General features: G+C 47.7%; 1 protein-coding gene across 1 annotated transcript in view; it reads right to left on the bottom strand.

The window, feature by feature from the left end:
- Nucleotides 1–15,558, bottom strand: part of agbl2 (AGBL carboxypeptidase 2) — an 83,825-nt gene that overhangs the window by 21,963 nt on the left and 46,304 nt on the right. Inside the window, exon 3 of the mRNA XM_073050047.1 lies at nt 138–275. Coding sequence (XP_072906148.1) covers nt 138–275 — 138 coding nt within the window. The remainder of the gene's footprint in view (nt 1–137; nt 276–15,558) is intronic.

The raw sequence follows: 15,558 nt of genomic DNA, 5'->3' as shown, positions 1-15,558 counted from the left end.
ATTCATCTCACACTCACTGTCCCCACCCCCGGCAATTCCCGAACTCAGTGATACCCCCCCCCCCCCCCCGTACACTCCTCGACTCCCCTGCCACTGTTTTCATAGTCCAGCTCCCCACCTCCCTGCTCCACACTCACAGTTTGGTGGCTGGGGTTGCTCCTTGTTAGTGATGCTGCTGCCATCGCTGGGCTCGAGGAAGTTCGGGTTTGAGGAAGGGGTCGCCTCCTGCTGCCAGCTCTGCACTTTCATCAACCTGGAGTAGGCGCCCCTGCGGTCTGATCAGAGCGACAGTCAATGACTCTCTTGACCACCTGAAGCCTGTGGGACTTGAGTGGAGCCTCTCTGAAGGAGCGACTGTAGGTGGTACCGTGTGCGCGTAGGCGAGGACATGATCAGAATGGGGAGGATGCAGTCTAAGCAGAGAAGATATCCTGAGATGGTGGGTGGGGTCCGGGTCTCCAGTGGAACACCTCCGAAGCGCTTGGATTTGAGGAGCAGGAAGTGTGCTGGCTTATGACCCTGAATCAGGTGCCTGTTTCACAGGGTCACAGAGTTGTACAGCCTAGAAACAGGTTCTTTGGCCCACTATGTCTACACTAGCACTTGCTTATTCAAATGCCTCTAAAATATAGAGATTGTATCTGATTCCATCCCCTCTGGAGGCAAGTTCTATCTGTGCAAATAAAAAACTCCCCCAATTCTGTTCAAAGCTCCTTCTCATCTTAAGCCTGTGCCTTCTTATTTTTGATACCCCCTCTGCCCTGTCTATGCCTCATCATCTCATCTATTTCATACAGGCTGCCCCTCAGCTTCCTCCACTCCAGGGAAGTAAGCCCAGCTTATCTCAGGCAAGTTCAGTTCCATGTTTTTGTGCTTGTCTTCTTCCCTCTGGTGTAAGTCTGTACCTCAGGGAGAGGAGTGGCATGTCAGTGGGGGAGGGTCAGGGCAGCTCGCTCTGCCAATATAGGAAAGGAGTGCACAGGACAGAGTCTGTAGGAGGAGGGGGAAATGTAAAGTCCTCAATGGAGACTCTCAGCTTTCATTCACAAGAGAAGATGTGTATGGGTGGGAGGAGGGATCTTCCTCAGGGGATGTCTGTGCCCCTGGTTGTGACTGTATCATGGGTGATGGGGGTGGGGGGATGACTGTCTGAGAAACTACTGAAGAAGATGACATCTGCCAGTGCCAATGTGTCCTCTTGCCCACTCCTCTATTTGCACTCAACTTTAGCTGTAACTGTCCTTCACTCCACTACTGATGTTGAGAGCTGGCTATCGTGCAGACGGCTCTACCACGCTTCCATCTTCCCTCTTCTCTTAACCAGCACCAGGCACAACTCCTTTCCCCAGCCGACCAAGTCGTCTCCCACAGTGGCTCCTGTCCCCGTTCTCTCTGTCTGAGCGATGAACCCACCCTCAAAACTCATCTCCCACAATGGCTCCCATCCCTGTTCTCACTGTCTGATCAACATACTTACCCTCGAAACTCATCTCTCTCAGCACTCCAATCCCCAACCCCACTGTCTGACCAACATACCCACCCTTGAAAGACATCTCCCTCAGCACTCCAATCCCCAACCCCACTGTCTGACCAACATACCCACCCTTGAAAGACATCTCCCTCAGTGATTCCAATCCCCAACCCCACTGTCTGACCAACATACCCACCCTTGAAAGACATCTCCCTCAGTGGCTCCAATCCCCATCCCCACTGTCTGACCAACGTAGCAACCCTCGAAACTCATCTCCGTCAGTGATTCCAATCCCCAACCCCACTGTCTGACCAACATAACCACCCTTGAAAGACATCTCCCTCAGTGATTCAAATCCCCATCCCCACTGTCTGAACAACAGAGCAACCCTCGACACTCATCTCCCTCTGTGCTCCAGTCCCTATCCTCACTGTCTGACCAACATACCCACCCTCATGATGCCCCCACTCCTTCTCCCCTGGGACCTCTCCATCAATACCCCTTTAGCAGTGTCATTCCAGTTGTGGGTTTTAAAGAGGTGAATGATAAAATTTGGTTTCATAAAACTAAAGCATGTGGACTGCAGAGACTGTATTGAAAATGGAAACAGAACCAACCCTCCCCTCTCCCACCTGTCAGAAAATACTCAAACCTGAAAGCATGTACTGTACATCAGGCTCAAGTACAGCTTTTAACCCACAGTCACCAGACTCTTGTATGGTAAAATGGACTCTTGGCCTCACTACCTACCTCATCATGATCTTGTACTTTTTTGTTTCCCTGCAATGCATTTTCTCTGTACTGTTACACTTTACTCTGCATTCTGTTATTGTTCTACCTCAACACACTGTGTAATGATCTGACACAGACAAGCTTTTCTTGTATCTTGGTACATGTGACAATGGTCAACCAATTTCAATTCCAGTTCCAGAGAGGTGCTGAAATGTTCTTTTTAGGGTAGAGGTGTCCCTACAAAACAACCGGGGCAGTAAAAAGGTTCATGCGAAAGAGTTGGATGTTCAGTGTCAAGGACACTTACACAGGATTGACCCAGCATCTGGGACACTAGACTTGAGACAGTAAAATGAAGGGACAGTGACAAGGATGCATGAAAGGGTCAATCCAATGTCGGGGGCGCAGTCAGTTATTGTTAGTCAAAGAGAAGCGGCAGTAATTGATTGCTCCTAATTCAACAAAAGTACATAAAAATTAGAGTAACAACTAAGTAACATTACCCACAGGATGCTGTAGTGGTATAGACTGCACTGATTAAGGATTTAACAGTAAGTGAATTAAAGGACAAGTGAGAGACTGGACAGGCTGTGTCTTCATCTGATTAACAGAGAGAAACTTACTGACGTATAGACGCAGAGAAGTATGGATGAACCAGTTTCAGTCACCGTGTAAACAGCTGGTTAAAGTAAAGAATAAACAGGAGGAAGCGGCCCAAGTAGCTAAAATGGAGGTGGAGGAATTGAAGAAACAGTTCAGTGATTTAAAGGTAGCTACGAAAGTGATACAGAAATCAGTACATAAAAAGAAACACAATACTGGAGATCTTACAAAATGTTTAAACCAGATATAAAAGCTGCAGTAAAGTGTGGCTGGTTTGCATCTTTTAATTGTGTGAAATGTGGCCACATGTGAGTTTGAGTTTGAGTGGAAGTTTGAGTTAATCCTGTGCTTCAGAAGAGAAGAGTTGGTCGGGTGAAATATTTTACTCTGGAGTGAATTTGCTTTTGTGCCCCCCCTCCCCCCGCTTCTTGGTTCTTTGTAAAATCTGTGAAAGCTTTTCATGGTGAGAATTACCTGCTTATTTTCAGTTTTGCAGTGACTTGTGAAGGTTCTGAAGGAAGAAAAGTACAAGTATTTCTTTTGTTCTGCCTGTTATTTTTCATTTGTGTTTCTTTATTTGTTTTTAATGTAATTGATTTTAGTCAAAGTAAGCAGGTGGATACCTGTGCATCTGTATTCCAAGTATAAGATGCCACATTTCAGAGGGAAATAGGCATTTGGGGAAATTGCTTATTGGTGGACAGTTAAATTGGGAATTTGAAATTAACAATTATGAAAAGATTTGAATATTTTGGGAGCAGTCCTAAAAGTTGCTTTATTAACAAGGATTGCTTTCTATTATAGAACAGAAAATATCGTGCTCAAGACTTTTGACATATTGATTTTGAGTTTGACATTCCTTGGAAAATAGTTTTGATACAATCAGTGTTTTTGAATGTAAATTGCAAATGCAAGAAGGAGTTTCCTGAGGCTCTACTCCAATACAATATCTGGATGACACCCTGTTGACCTCCCCAAGCAAGGGAGCTTGAGAGCAGGACTCCCTCTACTTTTGGATAAACAAAGCTAAGAAAGATCATAAAGTATCAAAGCAGAAACTACTGTTTGTACAACCAGTCTTTACTTATCTGGAACACCCCCTATCCTGGGATATATAACCATATAACAATTACAGCACGGAAACAGGGCATCTCGGCCCTTCTTGGCCATGCCGAACGCTTACTCTCACTTAGTCCCACTGACCTGCACTCAGCCCATAACCCTCGATTCCTTTCCTGTCCATAGACCTATCCAATTTTACTTTAAATGACAATATCGAACCTGCCTCTACCACTTCTACTGGAAGCTCGTTCCACACAGCTACCACTCTCTGAGTAAAGAAATTCTCCCTCGTGTTACCCCTAAACTTTTGCCCCCTAACTCTCAACTCATGTCCTCTTGTTTGAATCTCCCCTAGTCTCAATGGAAAAAGCTATCCACGTCAACTCTATCTATCCCCTTCATAAGTATCTCTATCAAGTCCCCCCTCAACCTTCTATGCTCCAAAGAATAAAGACCTAACTTGTTCAACCTTTCTCTGTAACTTAGGTGCTCAAACTCAGGTAACATTCTAGTAAATCTGCTCTGTACTGTCTCTATTTTGTTGACATCTTTCCTATAATTCGGTGACCAGAACTGTACACAATACTCCAAATTTGGCCTCACCAATGCCTTGTACAATTTTAACATTACATCCCAACTCCTATACTCAATGCTCTGATTTATAAAGGCCAGCATACCAAAAGCTTTCTTCACCACCCTATCCACATGAGATTCCACCTTCAGGGAACCATGCACCATTATTCCTAGATCGCTCTGTTCTACTGCATTCCTCAATGCCCTACCATTTACCATGTATGTCCTATTTTGATTATTCCTACCAAAATGTAGCACCTCACACTTATCAGCATTAAACTCCATCTGCCATCTTTCAGCCCACTCTTCTAACTGGCCTAAATCTCTCTGCAAGCTTTGAAAACTTACTTCATTATCCATAACACCACGTATCTTCATATCATCTCCATACTTACTAATCCAATTTACCACCCCATCATCCAGATCATTAATGTATATGACAAACAACATTGGACCCAGTACAGATCCCTGAGGCACACCACTAGTGACCGGCCTCCAACCTGACAAACAGTTATCCACCACTACTCTCTAGCATCTCCCATCCACCCACTGTTGAATCCATTTTACTACTTCAATATTAATACCTAACGATTGAACCTTCCTAACTAACCTTTCGTGCGGAACCTTGTCAAAGGCCTTACTGAAGTCCATATAGACAACATCCACTGCTTTACCCTCGTCAACTTTCCTAGTAACCTCTTCAAAAAATTCAATAAGATTTGTCAAACATGACCTTCCACGCACAAATCCATGTTGACTGTTCCTAATCAGACCCTGTCTATCCAGATAATTATATATACCATCTCTAAGAATACTTTCCATTAATTTACCCACCACTGACATCAAACTTACAGGCCTATAATTGCTAGGTTTACTCTTAGAACCCTTTTTAAACAATGGAACAACATGAGCAATACGCCAATCCTCCGGCACCATCCCCGTTTCTAATGACATTTGAAATATTTCTGTCAGAGCACCTGCTATTTCTACACTAACTTCTCTCAAGGTCGTAGGGGTTCTGTCAGGATCCGGAGATTTATCCACTTTTATATTCCTTAAAAGCGCCAGTACTTCCTCCTCTTTAATTGTCATAGTTTCCATAACTTCCCTACTTGTTTCCCTTACCTTACACAATTCAATATCCTTCTCCTTAGAATACCGAAGAAAAGAAATTGTTCAAAATCTCCCCCATCTCTTTTGGCTCCACACATAGCTGTCCACTCTGATTCTCTAAGGGACCAATTTTATCCCTCACTATCCTTTTGCTATTAATATAACTGTAGAAACCCTTTGGATTTATTTTCACCTTACTTGCCAAAGCAACCTTGTATTTTCTTTTAGCTTTTCTAATTTCTTTCTTAAGATTCTTTTTACATTCTTTATATTCCTCGAGCACCTCCTTTACTCCATGCTGCCCATATTTATTGTAGATCTCTCTCTTTTTCCAAACCAAGTTTCCAATATCCCTTGAAAACCATGGTTCTCTCAAACTTTTAACCTTTCCTTTCAACCTAACAGGAACATAAAGATTCTGTACCCTCAAAATTTTACCTTTAAATGACGTCCATTTCTCTATTACATCCTTTCCGTAAAACAAATTGTCCCAATCCATTCCTTCTAAATCCTTTTGCATCTCCTCAAAGTTAGCCTTTCTCCAATCAAAAATCTCAACCCTGGGTCCAGTCCTATCCTTCTCAATACAAGAATACAAGGACTGTATGGGGATACAAGGACTCGGGTTGAAGCAATAGTCAAAGCCCCACAGCCAACGACTCATAGGGAAATGAAGCATTTCCTGGGAATGACTGGGTATTATAGATAGTGGCTTTTAGATTATGCAGCTGTGGTTAGACCCCTACAGAAGATATCTCTTCCCAGACAACAGATCTGTTATGTTGGACCCCGGAAGCTGGGAAGGCATTTGAACGTATTGTGACATTCTCAGGTGGGGCATGATTGAAAGCCTACCCCTGCATTTCTAATGACCAGTACTGTTTATTGTTCTTGTGTTAAAATACTTTTGTGGGATTATGGTGGGAAGTTTCAGTTCATTTATTGTTACATTTTAGCTTGCGTTATACAGTTATTTGCTTGTGTATTTGTGGGTCACCCTGACTGTAACCGAGGTGTGTGATAGTCACCTCCCTGGTCTGTATGAGACTGGTTGGGTTCACTCTCCGGGTCAGGGTGACCAGTCAGTTTATCACAATAAAACGGTCGTTGAGCTAACGATCTTCCTCGTCTGTCATTATGGACACAATGCTCGCCACAGTATAAAAGAGGCAATGATATCTGTCCTAGCTTTGGGCCTCACCTTTTCATTCACCATAAGAATGGTTTTGCTCAGGCTGTTTTGACTCTGGACCATGGGTAAAGACAAAGGCCAATTGTTTACTTCAGTGCTTAGTTAGACCCAATAGCCAGACGTTTACTGAGTTGTCTTCAGTAACTCAGTAGTCTTCTGATCAACCCTTGCAATCTCTGACTCTTGATCTTTATACTTATGTCCATGTCCCACATATCGTGGAAACGTTACTGACTCATCTTGCCCTTGCTAGACAAGCTAAGAACAAAACTGATCATTAACAAAACCGAATGTTAGAATTACTTGCTGTGCAGCTCAAACTAGCCACTCTTCTCCCTGCGGAGGAAGACATTGATCCACACTGCTATAAAACTGTTACACAGGAAGTAATAAAAGCCCGTGAAGACCTTAATGGTGCTCCTATTGCTAATGCAAATATGATTTTCTTTGTTGTAACGGTATGGGAAAACCATGTGGAGGATATGCAACTATTTAATTTTCTTTGTTGAAGGCTCAGCTTTATGTAACAGTGTGGGAAACCATGCGGAGGATATGCAACTATTTCCCTTACTCATGTTGTGGAGGCAGCGGTACTTCCAGTGTCTACTTCAGCACAACAAGTGGTGCTCTTCGTGCTCACTAGGGCTTGTATACTTCCTAGAGGCCAGACTGTCAATATTTATACTGACTTGCACTGTGCCTTTGACTCATGGACAGATCTGGTAACTAAAGGGACTTCTGACCTCGGTGGTGGGGGGTGGCCTCTATTACACAAAATTTATTGATAGCATTACAGGAGCCAAAACAGGTGGTGAATATTAAATGTGGACAAATTGATGTGGTCACTGAGGGCAATAAAATGGCAGAATGTACTGCAATAATGGCAGCAATTAGGCCCACCCTTGTTATGCCAGAAGCAAGCGGCCTCACGCAGTTGGCCCTAATGACACCCCCCACTTTGGATGACGTAAAAGCATACCAGTCCACTGCTCAATCGGACAAAAGGGTTAAGTGGGAAAAGTTGGGTTGTGAGCAGCACAATGGCATGTGGCTTCTCCCAGATGGATGCATTGTGGCCCCAGGTAAATTGGTACTGTGATTTATCAAAGAAACCAGACTTGGTATTTCCTCTGAGTACCTCAAGTTGCAGAACAAATCTGTTAACAATGTATGACGTGTGCCTTACAGGATCAGGGAAAACAGGTACAAGTAATAGTTGCTACTTTTGGACACTTACAGATGGACTTCATTGAATTACCTCAATGTGCAGGGTATAAGTATGTATTAGTCATTATTGATGTGTTCTCACTAAGCATTTCCTTGTAGAAAGAATGATACAGTTACAGGAGCGAAATGTCTGTTAAAGGAAATAATTCTGCGACTTGGAATCCCCTGGAAACTATCTAGCGACAACAGTACCCTTTTCACTGGTAAAGTAATTAAAGGAGTATGCAGAGCCTTACAGGTGGATCAACATTCTCAGTCAGCGGGCCTAGTGGAAAGAATGAACGGAACAATTAAGAATAGATTTAGTAAAATGTGAGAGAAAACTGGACTAAAGTGGAAACAGGTGCTCATCATTAGGTTCTGATGATGAGCCACTGCTAATAGAGCCATTGGCTTGTCCTCACATTAAATCATATTGGGATAGTCCTTGCGTCTGCCATTAGACGCGGCACTGGGAGTTAAGCAGATGGATTAAGAGTAACATGGACAAGAGTATTCTAAACTATTGTATTGCCCTAACAAAAATGGTATTACCAAATATTATCAACAAGTAAAGGAAGCCCAGCAACCAGCAGCAGACACTAAGTGTCACGACATCGAGCTCAGAGACTATGTGGTGGTGCAAACTGTTTGGAGCCTCAATTTGAAGGAACATTTTAGGTATTGCTGGTCACGAATACTAATGCTATTGTGGATTCATGCTTGTCACTGCGGGAAGGTCGGGATATATATTTGAAAATAACAAGTTTCAGAGGATGGTATGTACCCCCAAGTGACAATACAGACCTCAGTGCAAAAGGACTTAAGTATTGTTCCTGGGGAAGGTAACATTTACCTATGGAACCAGTAAAGCAACACAGGAACAGATTAACATGACATCGGCTTGAGAAAAAATGGCCAATGAAATTGCATATGCTCTTGACCAAGCCCAACAATCAGTAAAAAGTGTGTTTGTTACTTGTAAGGGGAAATCCACCCCCACTCTCCACAATTGATGGTAGGCAGCTTCCTTATTACAGCTTAAAATGTTCGGCAGATATCTGTTTTAGCTTGTTGTAACTGGCACTCAGCAACTGCAGTCTTCCGTTCAAGGTCATACAATGTACCAATCTCCCCCTTAGTACTTTCCCCTACAATATTGGTAGAATTAGTGGCAGTCTGTACAGTGGCACTATAAAGCCAAATGCTTCTGCATTTTATATTATCTGAGAGAGGAGGCACACATGTCTTGATCAGACAAGAATGTTGCACTTATATAACAGATGAATCGGAGAATATAACTTTACTTGACAGATCACATTTGAAAGGGCACCAATAAGATTAAGGAAGTAGGATACCAATTCCACAGTTATAATTCCCCCAAGAAGCTGGTGGCCATTTGGGATGATGGGCAGCTGCCCTACATTATGGAATGTCTATTGATATTATCCTCTTGCAATTTCTGTATAAGATGTTTGGATTCAGTAGGAGAGGGTATTAGATAATGGGCACTCATTGAAGCAGGACAGGGACAAAGGAGAAATCTTTGCTTGATTAAGACTCTGATTCATTGTATATGTACAATGTCCTGTGTATGTTACTCAAAATGGCTTCTTTGGTTTGTTACAAGTAGGAATGCTTCTTTGTCTGATAAGTGTTTCTCTCGCTGTTGTTTCGCTTTAGAATGGCTGATATGGTAATTGTATTCATTTGTTAATCAATGGGGAATGTTATTGTGTTTTGTGAGGCTGGGAACTTGGGGGAGGGGTTGCGCGGGCTTGTGGTGTGAAGGGAGTCGGGAGGAAGACGCCGAGGAAGGTGGACGTGCGCTTGGAAGACCACCGGGGAGTCCGAGGTGGAAAACGTGGAAGTCGGAGGCAAGCGACGAGGGGTCGAATGGTTCGATGGTTGAGCTCCAACGAGTGCACTAAACTGACTGAACTTTGATAAGTTGGTGCCTTTTGTTTTTTTCCTTGTATATATATATTGTATTGCCTAACACACTTTTAATTTTAGTAAACTCTTTAAAGTGTATTTCATAACGGTATTTGTTGTGGGTTTGATATTGTTGGCGGGCGCGAGGCATAAACTCGATTCTCACAGCACCTGCGTGTACGGGAGGTGGGTTGGTGAGTGGCTGGATCTCCTTTTCCCCTAGACATATACCAGCCTTTTGGGTAAGTGTTACATTTGTGGGGTGCTCGTCCCGGATTGGATTGTCAGGGGGCTGTGGAATCGCGCAGGCAGCAGAGCGGAGATGGACAGAGATAAGATTGTTAGCTGGTGCGAATTTGAAGGTGTACTGGTGCGGTGCGCATGCATAGTGAGCGGAATAGATTTTTGAGTTTCCGGAGACGCGTTAGTGCGGGGGTTAAGTTTGGTGAAGGGTATGGGGCAGGTAGAATTGGTAGCTAGACGGTGTGGTAAAGAGATGGAGTCTAGCTGGGTGTTGGTTAGTACGAGTGCTGACGTCAGGACATTGGAACTGCTGGCGACGGTCAGTGTACCGGGGGAGGAGGGGCTGTGGGGGCTCCACACTCTCTCCGAGGATGAGGCTGAGGAGACATCGGAGGAGGAGCTAAAGCTAGAGGTGGACCCCCGAGAGGTGGCCGGCACCAGTAAAGGGAGGAGGGAGGAGGGAGTCGTGACTAGGCCCCGCCCCCCAGGTAGGGGAGAAGCCTCGGAGCTGGCAGCCGCACTTAACTCCCTGGTGGGAGTGGCCGAGAGGCCACGGCTGAAGCTGGGGGTGTTCTCCGGAGCCAAGCCTACTCCGGACGGGGAGGTGGACTATGAGACCTGGATCGAGCAAACGTCCTTGATGTTAGAGGAGTGGCCAGGCTCGCAGGAGGAGAAGAGGCAGCGATTGGTGGGAAGTTTGAGGGGTTTAGCAGCCAAAACAGTCCAGGAGTTGAAAGCTGAGAAGCCTGGGGCCTCAGTGGAGGAATGTATAGAAGTTTTGGAGGGAGCGTTTGGGTTTTCAGGGGAACCCTGGCTGCTTTTAGCAGAGTTCCAACGCCTGGAACAATGGAGGGGAAAAGCTCTCCGAGTACATATTTAGGATGGAGGGGATGCTCTCGGGGTTGCGGCGCCGGGGGGGTAGTGAAGGCGTCTGACGTGGCTAGCGTGAGGATGAGTCAGATATTCAGTGGCTCTCTGGAGGAGGACAAGGTGGCGTGGACTATCCGGCAGGCTTATAGGAAAGGCCCCCCTCCATCGTTCGGGCAACTGATTAGAGAGGTGCGGGAGGAAGAGAGAGCGTTGGGGCGGAAAAGGGGCGCGGGCCTACGGGAGCGATCCTCAGCGATACAGGAAGTGGTGGCTGGGTGGAGGAATGACAATCCACCGGGGAGTAGAGAACCCCCTCTGGAGGGGAGGGACAGGGGAGGTACCCACTCTCAGGGGCGACCAGTGCAGTGGGTTGGGAGCGGGAGTTGTCCTGGGAGAGGAGGGGCGGCAGGCAGCGTGTGCTTTAACTGTGGGAAAGAGGGGCATTTCAGGCGGGACTGTGGGCGGCCGAGGGTGTGCTATAGCTGTGGAGAGGAGGGACACTTTAGGTGGGATTGTGAGAGACAAGGAGTTCTGCGGAGGACAAGCCCCCCTGCGACTAAGAAGGGGGAGGTGTCGGGAAACTTAGGAGAGGCTCAGTGAGGGAACGGACTGGAGCCTCTGGAGGAACACGTTCCCAGAGATCAGCCAGGGGACCACCGGGTGCCCACGCCTCTATTCCAGATGGGCTGGTAGGACCCCGTGCCAGTGTGGGTCTACGGATAGAGGGAGTTTACGCAAAAGCCGTTCTGGATACAGGATCGCAGGTGACCTTATTGTACCGGTCTTTCTACAACCAATATCTAAAGCATTTGCTCGTAACCCCATTTGACGCCCTGCAGATTTGGGGTGTGAGCGAGGGTGACTACCAGTACGATGGGTACCTATCGGTGAGATTGGAGTTCTCGGAGGGCGATGTGGGCGTGTCCGAAGCTATTGAGACGTTGGTGTTGGTGTGCCCTGACCCGGTGGAAACTGGTGGTGCTGCCCTCCTGGTGGGGACTAATTCCCCCGTTGTGCGACGGCTCTTGGGAGCTTGTACGGAGAAAGCGGGGAAAGACTTTCTGGAGACCCTCTCGGTGCATCCAGTGTTTCGAGCAGTGTTCGAAGAAGGGGTTGCCTCCCTAGGGCTGGACCCGGAGTGTAAACGAGGGACAGTGTGGTGTAAGCAGGCGAGGCCCAAGGTGATCCGACCCGGGGAGGTAGCACTAGTGAAGGGGACCCCCAGATTCCCAGGAGTGCCGACGGGCAAAGCCCTGTTAGTAGACGCCCCAGACGATCTTGAAGGGGAGACACGATTTCCGGCGGGGGCGCTGGTGAGGCCCGAAGTGCAGAGACCAGGGGTGGTACATGTGAGGCGTATAGCTATAAGTGTCAGGAACACCACGACAAGAGAAATCACCTTTAAGAGGGGAATGCCGCTGGCACATCTGTTCCCGGTGACGGTAATGTCTAGCGCACCAGTGAGGACCCCTAACGGGGAGGGATCGGAGCATCGAAGGGAGCTGACCGCTGAAGTCTTTAACTTCGGGGATTCCCCTGTGTTGCCGGAGTGGAAACACAGGCTAGTGGAGAAGATGCTGAAGATGGAAGCTGTTTTTTCTCGGGGCGAGTTTGATGTTGGCTGCTCCAAAAGAACTCGCCACACCATCTGGGTGACGGAAGACACCCCGTTCCGAGAGAGATCCCGGCGGCTGGCTCCGGCAGATGTTGAGGACGTGCGGCAGCACTTGTGCAAGTTGAAGGAGGCCGGAATCATAGCTGAGTCCCGAAGTCCTTATGCGTCCCCAATAGTGGTGGCACGGAAGAAGAATAGGAGAGTGCGCATGTGTGTTGACTACAGGACGTTGAATCGGCGAACTGTCCCTGATCAATATACTGTCCCAAGAGTCGAGGATGCGCTGGCCTGCCTGAGCGGTGCGAAGTGGTTCAGTGTGCTGGATTTAAGAAGTGGGTATTACCAGAACCCGATGAGTGCGGGCGATAAAGAGAAGACTGCTTTTATCTGCCCGCTGGGGTTCTTTCAGTTCGAACGAATGCCCCAAGGCATCGGGAGCCCCAGCCACCTTCCAGAGGCTCATGGAGAGAACTGTGGGGGATATGAATCTGTTAGAGGTGCTGGTGTACCTGGACGATTTGATAGTGTTTGGATCGACTTTGGAGGAACATGAGGAGAGGCTGTTGAAGGTGTTGGGCTGGCTTAATGAAGAAGGGTTGAAGCTTTCCCTGGACAAATGCCAGTTCTGCAAATCGTCGGTTAGCTACGTTGGCCATATCATTTTGCGAGAGGGAGTGGCTACTGATCCAACCAAGATAGAGGCTGTGACCACCTGGCTGAGACCCCAGAAAGTGGGCGCTCTGCGCTCATTTTTGGGGTTCTGTGGGCATTACCGGCGATTTGTGAAAGGATACGCCAAAGTGTGTCACCCGTTGACTCAGCTGTTGTGTGGCTATCCCCCAGTGGGAAAGAAAAGGACGGGGGACCAGAGGCAGGACGCTGGAGGATACTGGAACCCGGCGGAACCTTTTGGCTCAAGATGGGATGATCAATGTGAAGAGGCGTTCCGATCTTTGAAAAGGGCACTGACCCAGGCCCCGGTGTTGGCTTTTGCCGATCCCCAGAAGCCATATGTGCTGCACACGGATGCCAGCCGAGAGGGTCTCGGGGCTGTTCTGTACCAGGAGCATGGCAAAGCATTGAGGCCGGTAGCCTTTGTCAGCCGAAGCTTGTCGCCATCGGAGAGAAACTATCCCATTCACAAGTTGGAGTTCCTGGCGCTGAAGTGGGCGGTGGTGGACAAGCTGGGCGATTACCTATACAGAGCCAAGTTTGAGGTGAGAACGGATAACAATCTTCTCACTTATATTTTGACTTCGGTAAAGCTGGATGCCACAGGACATCGGTGGCTGGCGGCCTTGTCGGTATATGATTTCAGCCTGAGGTACCGCCCCGGAAGCAAGAATGTCGATGCGGATGCTTTGTCTCGTCGGGAGCCGGAGGAACAGGAGAGGGACGAGGAGTGGGAGTGTGTCCCTGCCCCTGGAGTGAAGGCGATGTGTCAGTTTGCTATCACCGTGAAGGCCGAGGGAAGAGGGAGGCTGGAACGAGCCGTGGACCATTTGGGGGTTTTTGACGACGCCATAACCCTAGCTTACTGTGACCTGACCGCACTGCGGACTAAACAGTTGCTGGAACTGAGTCCGGGGGAAGTGTCAGCTGCTCAGCAAAATGACCCGGGCATTGGCACAGTGTGGAGAGCGGTCGAGAAGGGGGATGGGGCGTTGGCTGAGAAGGCGAAACACCCATTCGTGCCTCTGTTGTTGAAGGAGTGGTCTCGGTTGAAGTTAAAGAACCAAATCTTGTACCGGGTAACGGCGCCTCCGGACCAACCCCACTGTTGGCAACTGGTCCTGCCGGAGGAGTATCGGCAGGCTGTACTCCAGGCCCTACATGATGATTCTGGACACTTGGGGGTGGAAAAGACCTATGGATTACTCAAAGACCGGTTCTACTGGCCCCGGATGAGGGGGGAAGTCGAAGAATACTGTAGAGGCTGCAGTCGTTGCATCCGGAGGAAGACCCTGCCCGAGTTGGCGGCTCCACTGTCGCACTTGCAGAGTGCGGGACCTCTGGCCTGGTATGTATGGATTTTCTGTCGATTGAACCTGACACCAGCAACACCGCGAATGTCTTAGTCATCACCAATCATTACACTCGCTATGCTCAGGCATTTCCCACTAAGGATCAGAAGGCGACGACAGTGGTGAAGGTGTTATGGGAGAAGTATTTTGTTCATTACGGCCTTCCCAGGCGAATCCGTAGTGATCAGGGGCGGGACTTTGAGAGCCGCCTTATCCATGAATTACTGACTATGCTTGGGGTTGAGAAATCCAGGACTACCCCTTATCACCCACAGGGAGATCCACAGCCAGAGAGGTTCAACCGGACCCTGTTGGATATGCTCGGGACGCTGGAGATTGGGCAGAAAAGCAGGTGGAGTCATCATATTGGATAATTGGCTCACTGTTACAATTGTACTCGCAATGAGGCTACAGGATATTCGCCCTATTATCTGATGTTCGGGTGGGAAGCGAGGTTGCCCATTGACTTGTGTTTTGGGGGTGAAGTGGGTGAATTACCCGGGAAGTCCCATCTAAAGTATGTGTCCGACATGAAGAGGGAGTTACAGCGGGCATATGAGTTGGCCGAGGCGGCGGCTACCAAACAAAATCAGAGGAATAAGATGCGGTATGATCGAAAGGTGAAGTTTGTTCAATTATTGCCGGGCGACCGGGTCCTTTTACGGAATTTGGGACTCCCTGGTAAGCACAAGTTGGCAGATCGATGGGCAGCCAGCCCCTATGTAATAGAGAGCCAGATGCCGAACCTGCCAGTTTACCGGGTGAAACCTGAGGATGGGAAAGGACCTATCAAGGTACTCCATCGGAATACCTTGATGCCGCTGGGTCAAGCGGTGTAGGTGGATAAGGAGCCAGAGTGGGAGATTACGCCTAGCACAAGGACTCTGCGAGGGCGCGGAGAAAGGGAAGAGACCGCTGC

The sequence above is a fragment of the Hemitrygon akajei genome, chromosome 6 (genome assembly GCF_048418815.1).
Source record: "Hemitrygon akajei chromosome 6, sHemAka1.3, whole genome shotgun sequence".
Classification (NCBI taxonomy): Eukaryota; Metazoa; Chordata; class Chondrichthyes; order Myliobatiformes; family Dasyatidae; genus Hemitrygon; species Hemitrygon akajei.
This window is presented reverse-complemented; position numbering and strand designations above follow the sequence as displayed.